Source organism: Salvelinus namaycush, chromosome 2 (assembly GCF_016432855.1).
Source record: "Salvelinus namaycush isolate Seneca chromosome 2, SaNama_1.0, whole genome shotgun sequence".
Taxonomy (NCBI): Eukaryota; Metazoa; Chordata; class Actinopteri; order Salmoniformes; family Salmonidae; genus Salvelinus; species Salvelinus namaycush.
Genome location: NC_052308.1, coordinates 7736418 through 7749237, shown reverse-complemented (window position 1 = coordinate 7749237; position 12820 = coordinate 7736418). Strand labels below are relative to the sequence as shown.

The 12820-nt window shown below is 41.1% G+C and overlaps 1 protein-coding gene across 1 annotated transcript; it reads right to left on the bottom strand.

The window, feature by feature from the left end:
- Nucleotides 1-35: 35 nt before the first annotated feature.
- Nucleotides 36-3606, bottom strand: LOC120058522 (40S ribosomal protein S10-like). Its single transcript, XM_039007246.1, has 6 exons — nucleotides 3532-3606; nucleotides 2649-2798; nucleotides 2094-2268; nucleotides 1547-1633; nucleotides 921-976; nucleotides 36-367 (listed from the first exon to the last, which is right to left on the bottom strand). Exons 2-6 carry the CDS (start codon nucleotides 2796-2798, stop codon nucleotides 320-322), a joined length of 516 nt encoding a protein of 171 aa, XP_038863174.1. The 5' UTR covers nucleotides 3532-3606; the 3' UTR covers nucleotides 36-319.
- Nucleotides 3607-12820: the final 9214 nt, after the last annotated feature.

The window sequence follows — 12820 nt, the reverse complement described above, 5'->3', positions numbered from 1 at the left end:
CCAACAAATAAAAACACCAGTATTTCAGATCTGGATTCAATTTGCTTTTATGAACCATCACATGTCTAGCTGCTTATTCTGCTTTTAATACTTGTTGATTAACACCTGACTGAAAGACTGCACTTTGAATAACCTTTGCCAAGCTTTAGTTAGTATAATTACTGTAGTGTGTGAATTAACACTCCTCATTCCACACAGTGTAAATGTATATTGTGGAAAAATACTACATGAATCCAGAATGGCCAGTATCTAAAGCACTGACAAAGAAAAAGGACAGAGCTGCATTTTGTGTGTTTATTGTAAAGAAATGGATAGAAATTTACTCCTGAGGAGGCTGCTGTCCTCTGCCACGTCCAAATCCACCCCTCTGAAAACAAGAGAGAAGGGTAAGCTTCCACATCACAGGACAACAGTTGGTCAGGAAAACAATCATACGGTTATGTTTCCAATTCATGTCCCGAATTTGTCTACCCGAATAACTTTACTCAATGCGTTAGACCAGTGCTTCTGGCTACACAAGGTATGCAGTTTTTCAAACCAGCTGATCAATTACAATTGCTCATGGTAATGTCATATAGTTGAGTCTCAATTTAAATGCCAACAAAAGAACATTTCCTATTCTAGTAACAGATGTATACAACCTTTCAACGGTCAGCTATCCAATAAACTTAATCGTTTTTGATCATTTGTTATTTAGACTTGTCAGTGCAACCAGCATACTGAGTGGCTCCACAGGAACAGATTTGAGAACACCTGGGGTGCAATCATTAGTCCAAACAGTTAAAACGAGTTTCTTTTAGACAAAATCGGGTAGGCCCCGTTTTGTTTGCTTCCATTTAGGAAACGTTTTGGAACAGAATCGGCGTAATGAATACGACCTTGCTTCGGACTACAATACCATAAGGCAATACAGTACTTACGAATTGGAACTCTGTAGCTGAACCAGCACCTGCCTCTGCTTTCTTGTCTCCACCAGCTGTAAAGAAAAAAACAGCTTGTAAGCTAAACATTCTTTCGCCCAATAATGTTTTAAGTTATGGGTAATTTTCAATAAAACGTCACAAGTTTGATTTGGCTGCTGGGGGGCAAGGAGACCCCATATCCACAAACTATTGACAACTACATGCGGTTTAAGGGATTGTTAAATAAATTTTAACTTTTTGATTTTAATATCACCCATTGAAGATAGTCAGGACTAAACATTTGATTATTCCATGCAAAACAATTGTGCACATTTAGCTCTATCATCAGAGTTACACAGCAAGTAACTGCATGCTTTTCGTGATCAGTAAATGTGAATGACCATGTCATTTCTGATAGGTTGTAAGCTAAAAATGTTCACCCATTCAACATCAACCTTCACACTAGTTACACAAAGGCTGAGACAAGTCATTACTGATCACAAATGTGATCAACTACTGGAAACCAAGGCAGGGTTACCATCAGTGTATTTTAATCTACAAAGCACACTAGTCAGCAGATGAAATGGCCAGTTGGCTGAAAGCTACTTTTTAGGATGAGCAGGATCCTGTAACACTATACATACGTGGTGCAGCAGATCTCCTGTAATTGTCTCGGTCACCCCCATCACGGTTGAAGCGGGCGGGTCTCTCTCCCCGCTCTCCCTCCATACCTGGAAAATAAATGACAACGCTCAGCTGAGTGGGAGGTTAAAGACGCTCAAAAACACAGGAAGGATCATCGCGTTGAGGTCCAATCAGCACCTAGGGCTTTAAAGCACTAAATTCAATAGTCCTCACTGTCCGGTCCTTAAGGACCAGTGTATGCAGACCTGTTCAAGCCCAGCTCTAACCCACGATTGAACTAAATCGGCCCAAATTAAAAAATACCACGATTAGTTGAATCAGTTGTTAGTACTGAGCTGGTACTAAAGCCAGCACACTGCAAACCCCCAGGATTGGAATGCTCCAGCCCAGTTTATTGAAGTAGGGCCTTACTAGGAACAGTAACACCAGATTCACATTACTGTGCTGGCTTGGAAACTTTCCTTTCAGCACAGTTCCAGCAACTACAGTGGGTGTGTAGTACACAGCTCAGCAGTGTGAACATGGTAGGCCTATAAATGGACGTACCCTTGGGCCTGGGCCTTGCAGTCTCAGGACGCATCTGGCGGCGCAGAGTGGCAGGAACAATCTCAGGTGGAAGGTGCAGGAAGTCTCTCAGGTACTGGATACCTTCATTGGTGAGGTACCAGTAAAAATGGCGCCAGGCAAATTGCTCCTTAACATACCCAAGTGACTTCAAGGACTGAAAGACAAACATGCAAAACATGCATTTTCTAGCCAGATACGATAAAGTCAAAAAATCTCAGACAAGGCATGCTAGGAAACTTCTTTATGTACACCAACTGAGTACAAGTCTGCAAATCCACATCGGATATGCATCATCTCTTCAGTCACCCTTGTAGACCCCTCACAAAATTCACCTTCAGTTCTTCACATCAACAAATCTGACTTTAGATACAACGTAACTGGTTACCAAACACACTTGGAATGTTGCCTAATAGTGCAACCAGACACGCAGTTTATACCTGTGGACATCATGCTACTTGACACAAGAACTGCACCCCATTCTCAAATGATAAAACGATGATAACAACTCAAAGTAGAAGCAATAGTTTATCTTACCAGCATTGCTTTCATCACATGAAGATTGGGCACGTTCTTGTCGGCAAGCTCGGGGTGCTTAGGCAGATGCACATCTTTCTTTGCCACCATGACGCCCTCTTTGAAGAGGAGCTCATAGATCGCAATACGGTTCTTCTTGGGCATCAGCATCTGTTCACACAAACGACAATGAGACAAGCGTTCGCGTGCAAGCAATATAACAGGGATGTCCATCTACCCACAATTACTGGCTGGCTTACATTCGCCTACAAGGTGGTCACGGTTTGACCACGATTGGGAGCCCTATGCCATCTACCCCAGTCGATAGCTAACCAGCTTCGTCGGACAACTATGGTATGGGCTCATTTCCCAGATGCGGTGGGTAACAGAGAACTTTAATATATATATATATATTATTTTTTACAAGGCTTATATAGAGTATAACGATAACGCCACAATTAAACGTGTATCTGTTGCATCCGGCAAAGTGGTAGCTAACTTGGGGGCGTCAGATAAGTTAGCCTAATGGTAGAGCGTCGGGCCAGTAACAGAAAGGTTGCTGGATCGAATCCCCGAGCCGAAAATGTAAGAATCTGTCGTCCTGAACAAGGCAGTTAACCCGGTAGGCCGTCATTGTAGATCAGAATGTGTTCTTAACTGACTTGCTTAGTTAAAAAAAAAAAAAAAGCTATCTAGCGTTGACCAAAATGCAGTCATGCCAGGGTAGTTACCGAGAATACCTTGTGTATATCAGCCTACCTCTCGAGTAATACAATTATTTTTTGGGAAATGTGTGGATGTTTATAACAACGAGATACACATCTATGTAAACTGAGCGTAACAGCTTCATACAATGTAAGATGTTGGAGATTTATTACGATAATTTTTCGGGGAATTTACTTACCTTACAACTTGCTAGGGGACCGGAGCCGGAAGGAAAGACAGAACTTGTTCAAGAGCGTTTTTGCGCAGGCGTTGGACCTAGCAGCTTTAACGCCATCTACTGAGCTGGCGGGAAAACTGTAGTAAGATAAATTGAATTACCAGTATGGTTAAATTATTATAATTGTAATTTTTGCTATTTACTATTATTACCATATGGATAAAATAGCCATGTACTTTTGTTGATAACATAGTCTAATTAATGAACACATCTCTGCAGCACACTGAGTTTACACCACTTCAATCTGAACCTGTTCCAATCATCATTGCAAGCGTTTTTCATTTTTTTCTTCATTTAACCTTTATTTAACTAGGCAAGTCAGTTAAGAACAAATTCTTATTTACAATGACGGCCTACCCAAAGTCAAAGGACCTCCTGTGGGTACGGGGGTGGGATTAAAAATGTAAAATAAATTAAATACAAATATAGGACAAAACACACATCACGACAAGAGAGACAACACAACACTACATAAAGAGAGACCTAAGACAACAACATAGCAAGACAGCAACACATGACAACACAGCATGGTAGAAACACAACATGACAACAACATGGTAGCAACTCAACATGGCAGCAGTACAACATGGTAGCAGCACAAAACAGAGTAAAAACATTATTGGGCACAGGCAACAGCACAAAGGGCATGAAGGTAGAGACAACAATACATCACGCAAAGCAGCCACAACTGTCAGTAAGAGTGTCCATAGTTGAGTCTTTGAATGAAGATATTGAGATAAAACTGTCCAGTTTGAGTGTTTGTTGTTGCAGCTCGTTCCAGTTGCTAGCTGCAGCGAACTGAAAAGAGGAGCGACCAAGTGTACTTTGGGGACCTTTAATAACAGAATGTGACTGGCAGAACGCGTGTTGTATGTGGAGGATGAGGGCTGCAGTAGATATCTCAGATAGGGGGGAGAGCATCCAGAGCCGGCTCCAGGCATAAGCAGTCGCTTAGGGCCCCAGTCCGCTAGGGTATTAATAAAAAAGTTGGGGTGTCAACAAGGTGTATGTTCGAAACTTCATTGTGTATCAGCTATTTTTCTGTTATGTCAGTCAATGACGGTCACTCAATTAGCCATGTCAGCTAACAATTTTCAGATTGGTAAATTAGGCTAGCCAGCTTTCTAAACTTGTAGTAATCATGTCCGAAAACTAACCGGACAGGGGCCCTGACCTCCAGGGGGCCCCCATTGATTTTGTTAGTCACTCTCACTCAGATATAATTAACATGGCATAAGTCATGGAAAAATGTGTAGAATTCAGGGGGGGGGGGGGGGGGGTGCAAACCAAATCTTGCTTAGGGCCCCCAAAAGGCTAGAGCCGGCCCTGGGACCATCCCCCATCTGTCGCCTCTTTGCCCCCCGCACTTTAAGTGCAACACACAAGGCAAGCCTTTGCTGTCAGTTGACTGAGCAGGGTCTATCGACCATTCTAGCTATTATAACGGAAACATTTGTATATTTAGGCCAACAGGGGAGTCGGACACATCGCATTGCGTTCTCTGGTATGTCATGCATTTATATGCGCATTCGCAATTTGTAGTTTGGTTGAGTAGAAACTAGAAAGAGCAAGAAGAATAGACTAGAACAGTATCGTTTGACTGGTAGGCTACGCAACCCCTTTCATACTGCTGCTACCCCCAGTTTTTTTGTTGCTTTATTCTTTAGTAGCCTAAATTGTACAATATATAGCTGTTATAGCCTTTTGACTGTCAAATAACGCCATTATACCGCACCTATAGCATGCTTCACATAATAACTATTTATATGATTCATTTGTTTTCATTCATTTTGAATGAGGATAATAGGATGCTTTGGGGTTGAACATCCCCTACCTGTAATTCTCACAGAAACCACTTTATTTCACGCAACAACAGAAACAATCGACACTTTCCCTGGCTACAAGGTCCCTCTTAATTTTCACTCTTCCTGTCGAAATCATCCTATTAAAATTGATTTCAATGAAGTTCAATGAAGTTACTTATAGATGATTTGTTCACTGAAGTTAGTTGTAGATACTGTAGATGATTTGGACATGATTTGAAAATGCTAATATGGGTACTATTGACTTGTATTAGATTGTCCTGGGGGCATTTTGCCCCAAACATACTAACTTTAAATATTATTATTTTATAAAAACTGATGGCAATCTCTCTAGCCAAGTGGATTATTTTTCTTTAGGCTCCCTCACTGGTATATATATATATATATATATATATATATATATATATATATATATATAAAAGTGCAACTAAAAATGTAAGCAGTCTCATCTCAACTGTTTAAGTCACTCCAACAAAACAATGTTCAGGTACATTGCTCTAATATTTTGTAATTTAGAAAAAGATTTAAGCCTATATTTAATCAAATATAGTCAGATCTATAAACTTTTATATATATATATATATATATATATACCAGTGAGGGAGCCTAAAGAAAAATAATCCACTTGGCTAGAGAGATTGCCATCAGTTTTTATAAAATAATAATATTTAAAGTTAGTATGTTTGGGGCAAAATGCCCCCAGGACAATCTAATACAAGTCAATAGTACCCATATTAGCATTTTCAAATCATGTCCAAATCATCTACAGTATCTACAACTAACTTCAGTGAACAAATCATCTATAAGTAACTTCATTGAACTTCATTGAAATCAATTTTAATAGGATGATTTCGACAGGAAGAGTGAAAATTAAGAGGGACCTTACATCATTGGGCTTTGATATTTGATTTATTTAATTACAATAAGATACCTAGACTTTAGCTTTTAAGAGTCAATTACAAAAAAAGGAAAAAATGAAACATATAAAATTGATTTTAACACACTAATCTTCAGGGATAATTTTGTCCCGATAGTGGGGCAAAACACCTCCTTTCTAAATTTTCGGTTTTTATTAAATAACAAAAAAATGATTAATTCTGCCCACTTATTTCTCTTCAAAATGTGTTTGCCTAAGGATAGCCAGTATGCAGATATTTCATATTTTTACCAAACTTTTTTGTTCTCAGAAAATAGAAATGTTCCTTAAGCAGGCATTTTCCCACAACATACCCTAAACAACCTCTCAGATAAATGATCTATACATCTAGTACAGTATTCATATCAATGCCATACACCATCCAGGCTTTTAAATGTATTAGAGGAGCATGTCTTTCCTTGAGTAAGCTTGAGAGATATGGGATAATCACCAATAGGAGCAGAATTGGTTGAACCAACTAAGCTAGTGGACCCTAGCAGTGGTTCAGATAAAGACCTCTCTACAGGTCCTGACTCCTGATGGTTCTGGACTGTATTTACACAGGCAGCCCAGTTCTGATCTTTTTCCACTAATTGGTCTTTTGACCAATCAGATCAGCTATTTTACCAATAATTGTGCAAAATATCAGAATTGGGCTGCATGTGTGAACGCAGAATGTCCTAATGTGAGTCAGGTCTGCTCAGGTTCTGTGCTGGAGGGTCAGCTGAGAGGATGCTGTAACCAGTACAGTGAGACATGGTATCTGGTTACAAAACCTAAAGGGTAGCTGCTACCTCATAATAACATTAAATATATTGCATATGTTTGTTGGAGTCTCTCAGACAGTTGAGTGTTTGTGTTCATGGACACATTTAATTTGGGGGAATTGCCCCAAAGAAACAATTCTGTGTGATTTATTGGCTGGGACCAGCTGGTGGTGTTAACTCTGGAGTTTCTCAGTGAGGTTGTCTGACCTCCATCTGCAGAGAGAGAGCGAGAGAGAGCTGTTCAACAGGGCACTGTCCAGGGTCCTGAACTCTCAGCTCACCACCACTATCACCATGCTGAATGACATTGGCCTGACTGAACCTCAGAGCACATTGCTGGTCCACACCTGGCCATAGAAGGAAGTGAGCACAATAACATGCAGGTTAATTTCATTGCTGTCTGTCCTGGCGAAGCCCCATTTCAAGCCGAAATCGTTCATTGAAGAAAAGCAGTAGGGAGTATAGGCCTAGCAATGTGCAGGTCCATTTAGTTTCAGCCGAACCAACACCTGGAACATTTCTTTGGATCTCCACATAGGTTGGCCTTGGCGATACTCCATGCCAACTTTTTCCTCCAGATCAAGAAGTGTGTCTTCAACACTGTTTAAGAGTTGGCTCTGTTCAAGTGTCCACGTGTTGTTTGGTCAGCAGAAAAACAGTCATTCCTCTCAGGCATTCTCATTCTCTCGCCATGCTCTGTGTTTGCGTTCTGAGCATAAATGAGCTGCATGAAAGCCATCTGCTGTTTGAGATGAATAAACCAACACATTTATCTATGTTTTTATCAAAGTCTGTTATGATGCCTGCCGCAATGGGTCCACATAAGGGTTTTACTCTGAAGTGAAGGGCACGATGAAACTAGAAGAGCAGGGTCATACAGACTACTGTGTGTATGTGTGTGTGTATTTGCCTACATGCATGCATGCTTCAGTGTGTTTGCATGTGTGTCTGTGGGTGTGCATGTGTCTATGTGTTCGCGTCACGTATGTGTCTGTGCGTGTGTGTGTGCCCCTGTCTGTGTTAGTGTGTAATTGGATTAATTAATGTGATGAATATGAATGGGGCCCAGGACACACGTCTAATTTATACACCCCAATTCAGCTGACTCCGCTGAAGGAGGAATGACAGATGTGGCACCATTTCTAATGTAATTAATTTGCCCAGATCATAAGTTGTTTTTCTTCTCCAAATGAATGTGAATCTGCCACTGTAGGACTGTAGGCTATTCCCCATGGATACATCCATTCACTGTTTGCCTCAGTCATTTGTACCTACAAGCCTCCTTGTCACATCTGCTCTCCACAATCTTAATCCTACACTAAATGACACTGCATTTCATTTAGCCAAATCACTGGTTTTACCCATTCCCAGCTTGCGTAGCCTGAATATGCGTTATTTGGAATAGTAAGGTTCAGCAATGTATGCAGATTTTCCAGATTCTTACTAGGCCTAGTTGTTGTCAAATCCATATTCAGTATATTTGGGTGGCAGAGAGCATAATATGCTACATATGTGTGTGCATTTCATCTATTACTACGTTATGAACCAAATACAGCTTAATAATAGGCTATAAATAAGAACCTTTTCTGGGATATCCATTGCCTTTTTAGGCCTCATATAGAGTCCCACAGTGGAGGTGTCATAATACCCATAAAACCTAGCGGTCAAACAGGGAAATGGTTCTAATCCAGCTGTCATGTCTTACTTCCTTATCTTTTTGCAACATACTGCATTATGCTACCATGCCCCAACTTCCCACACCATATCCTCTCTGAGTACTGAAACACAAGGGGATTTTACCCCTCAACCTACTACACCTTTAAATTAAAGGTTTCTCCTAACACCTTCTTTCAGTGAAGTGCATCATCTAGATGGTGGTGGAGGCTGAGTGCAAAGTTTAGGATTGAGCTGTTAGGTATTTGGAGATAGTGTTAGGATGCTCACATGGGACGACTGGAGTGGACAGAGAGAGAGGCTGCCTCCGGTGTCCGTAAAGGCCAGGTTCAGTATTTCCCATTGACTGTGTTATGCCGACGTTACATCACTGTCCAGTCCACTGCCTGTATCGTAGAAAGTGACTGGGGACTTGCTTCCTTCATATAAGGCCATGTGTTTTTTATGAGGCACCTAAAATTAGTACTTCGAAATTGTTATTTAGGTTGTTCCAAGTAAAGCACATCATGTGCTTTGATGATTTCGTTTGAGTCATTCTCATTCTTTGTTCAGTTCTCCTTCTATACAGAACGACCTTTGCAAAATGTCCAGTAAACATAGGTCAGTCTCATCTGACAGCACAGCCAAAACCTTGTCTCTTTCTCTTGGAGAGGGCATTGATCCCTACTGGCTGTCTTCTCTGCTCTTATCGCCGGTCTGAAGGACAGACAGACAAAGATGGAGAGAGACATTAGAAGAGAGGAGATCAGATTCATATTTGTTAAGATCCATCTTGGTATTGAGGAAGAGAGGGATTACAGGAGATATATGAATCTCTGAGATGGAGACGTCAGTTGTGTGTGTCCGTCTGTCATTTTGTTTTATTATGAAATCCATAATCCTACTCCTGATGTAATAACTGTCTCTCTCTTGTCTCCTTAGGTGTACTTCTTTAGGGGTGGGGATTTTAAGGAACACAATCCAAACCTGCATGGGGATATATGGAAACCTGATTGGCCCAGTTGAGAAGGTAAGGGTTTTCACTGATTTCTGATTAGGCTCACATTTCAACATAGGCCTTCAATACTACAAGCAGAAACTCCCTGTTTTCTACTGGTTGAGTGTGCTCCCTATATATAGATGCAGACTTTGTACCTTTAAAATGTAATTCACTGATCTAACACAATTGGTTAGGGACAAAGGAAGGGGAGGAACGTATCATATCATTAGTATCTGGTTGAGAGATGGCGAGGGTGGCAGGGAAGGGGCTCTCCACAGGCCCAGACCAGGCAGGCCCAGGCACCCAGCCCAACCACCATGCTGGGTGGTAATTGAGCAGTTTGCCTGTAGAGCCTATGAGAGACGAGCAGATGGTGAATTCCTCTGCAGCGTATGACTTGGCAGAAATGGATACTGTATGTGTCCCAACTTGAGCTTTAAATGGCTTGGTTGGTTGGAAACACATTTGGAAATCCTCTGTTTTGTTCTTAATTTTGCTTGATGGATTAAGGCAATCAATTCTTCCATTATGAGTCTCAGTCATGAGTCATCACCTTTCCAACAGTGAACACACATGCATCTCATAAATGTAACCACTGCTCCCAATAGCTTGTTAGGAGAAGAACTTGGCTCTGTCTATCCATCCGCCAGTACTGTCTGAGACCTAGGACAAATGGAACGCTATTCCCTATATAGTGCACTACTTTTGACCTGAGCCCTATGGATATAGGGTGCCTTTTGGGATTCAGACATAATGGAAACCCATGTGGGTGTTGACTGCAGGTTTTAACTGTTCATCTATAGTCCAGATTTACAGTGTCCACTCAGTGGAGACCTGTAGAGCTATGGGAGAGGGCAGCAAGGGCCGGTGGAGGGAGGAAATGGATTTATGTTGTCAAAGCGTTGGGTGCAGAACTTGTTTGATTGTTCCAAGGCACATATTAATCCTCTGACCCCATGTTAGCACGTCTAGCTGGCAGACATACCCTATAGTCCAGGGGTTGGCAACAGGTGGCCCGCGGTCCAAAACCTGCCCACCAGTGATATTTTTTGTCCCCCAAAGTTTTTAGTATAAAATTTACATTTTTTAAATATTTTTTTAAACTAAAATCACCAGGAAATCAGCTAAAAATGTGTTTAATTTAGGAAATCTGTTCTCAATTATTCCCACGAATACAAACACGGACATATGTAATCGTCTCAATGTAATCAAGGTATGACTGTCACGCCCTGACCTTAGAGATCCTTTTAATTCTCTATTTGGTTAGGTCAGGGTGTGACTAGGGTGGGCAATCTATGTTTTCTATTTCTTTGTTGGCCGGGTATGGTTCCCAATCAGAGGCAGCTGTCTATCGTTGTCTCTGATTGGGGATCATACTTAGGCAGCCTTTTCCACCTGTAGTTTGTGGGATCTTGTTTTTTGTACTGTGCTGTTTAGCCCTACTAGACTTTACGTTTCGTTTTGTATTTGTTGTTTTTTCGGTGTTCATTTAATAAATTAAAATGTACGCCTACCACGCTGCACCTTGGTCCGATCCTTCCATCGACGAACGTAACAATGACACCATTTTTTATGCTCTTTGGGCTTAGTTGTGGTCAATTTGTAATGCGCTCAGACAAAAATTGGCCGTGACTGAATCTAGTTGATGATCCCTGCTCTAGTGTCACTGTGAGGGTTTGACAATTTTACAAGGTCCATTCTCAGTGTTAATGTGCTCTAATCTGTGGCTTAATTATGCTTTGACTCTAGCATCTCGGATATTGTAGATGGTCTTTGCTTACCTGCATCCTTGAATGGTTTTTCCTCTCACTACGAGGACACGAGAGCTCATTCATGAAAACACCATCAGAGAACCTCTCTGTTGTGTGGCTAATCACAGCAGTGAGCAGCTGCAGTGTGTATTTGAGTGTCTCATTTCGCCTACTTGGCATTGTAAGTTCAGAAATGATTGGTGCCTCTCTGCAGAGCTCTCTTTAGCGTTCCTGAGTGTTATTGTGGCTCTCCGGTGGCTGAGCCCTGGGCTTGAGTGAATGACCTGCCCTGGTTATAAACTACTGGGCTAGGGTAACATTGTTGATCAAAAGCTAACTGGAATGGAGACTTTTAGGAGGACGGGAAACCTCTATGGTCGCTCTCGGCTATTGATTGGATGTGTAGCCTAACCTTGCAGAGGCTGTATAATTGGTTTCACCAAGGGGTATATTGCTAAACGCTTGGCATTTAGATGTTAGCTATTTTGGAGTACAATGTTATTAGTGCAGTCAAATTTTGTCAGTAGCCTATGTCTCATTTTATATAAATAAATTAAGTGTTCTTCCGGTCAATTAAGACTGTTAGGACTGTTTAGAACAAAAAATATCCACTGTGGCGTTATTATGTCAACCATGGCATTATTATATCCACCATGGCATTATTATGTCCACCATGGCATTATTATATCCACCATGGAGTTATTATATCCACCATGGAGTTATTATATCCACCATGGAGTTATGTCCACCATGGCGTTACTATATCCACCATGGCATTATTATGTCCACCATGGAGTTATTATATCCACCATGGCGTTATTATATCCACCATGGCGTTATATCCACCATGGAGTTATTATATCCACCATGGCGTTATTATATCCACCATGGATTTATGTCCACCATGGCGTTATTATATCCACCATGGCGTTATTATATCCACCATGGCGTTATTATATCCACCATGGATTTATGTCCACCATGGCGTTATTATATCCACCATGGATTTATGTCCACCATGGCGTTATTATATCCACCATGGCGTTATTATATCCACCATGGCGTTATTATATCCACCATGGATTTATGTCCACCATGGCGTTATTATATCCACCATGGCGTTATTATATCCACCATGGATTTATGTCCACCATGGCGTTACTATATCCACCATGGCGTTATTATATCCACCATAGCGTTATTATATCCACTATGGCGTTATTATATCCACCATGGCGTTATTATATCCACCATGGATTTATGTCCACCATGGCGTTATTATATCCACCATGGCGTTATTATATCCACCATGGATTTATGTCCACCATGGCGTTACTATA

Coding starts and splice junctions, on each gene's coding strand:
- LOC120058522 (XM_039007246.1), bottom strand. CDS start 2,798: ATGCTGATGCCCAAGAAGAACCGTATTGCGATCTATGAGCTCCTCTTC. Junction 1,634..2,093: donor TGCAAGGCCCAGGCCCAAGG/GTACGTCCATTT, acceptor TTTATTTTCCAG/GTATGGAGGGAGAGCGGGGA. Junction 368..920: donor CAGCTACAGAGTTCCAATTC/GTAAGTACTGTA, acceptor TCTTGTTTTCAG/AGGGGTGGATTTGGACGTGG.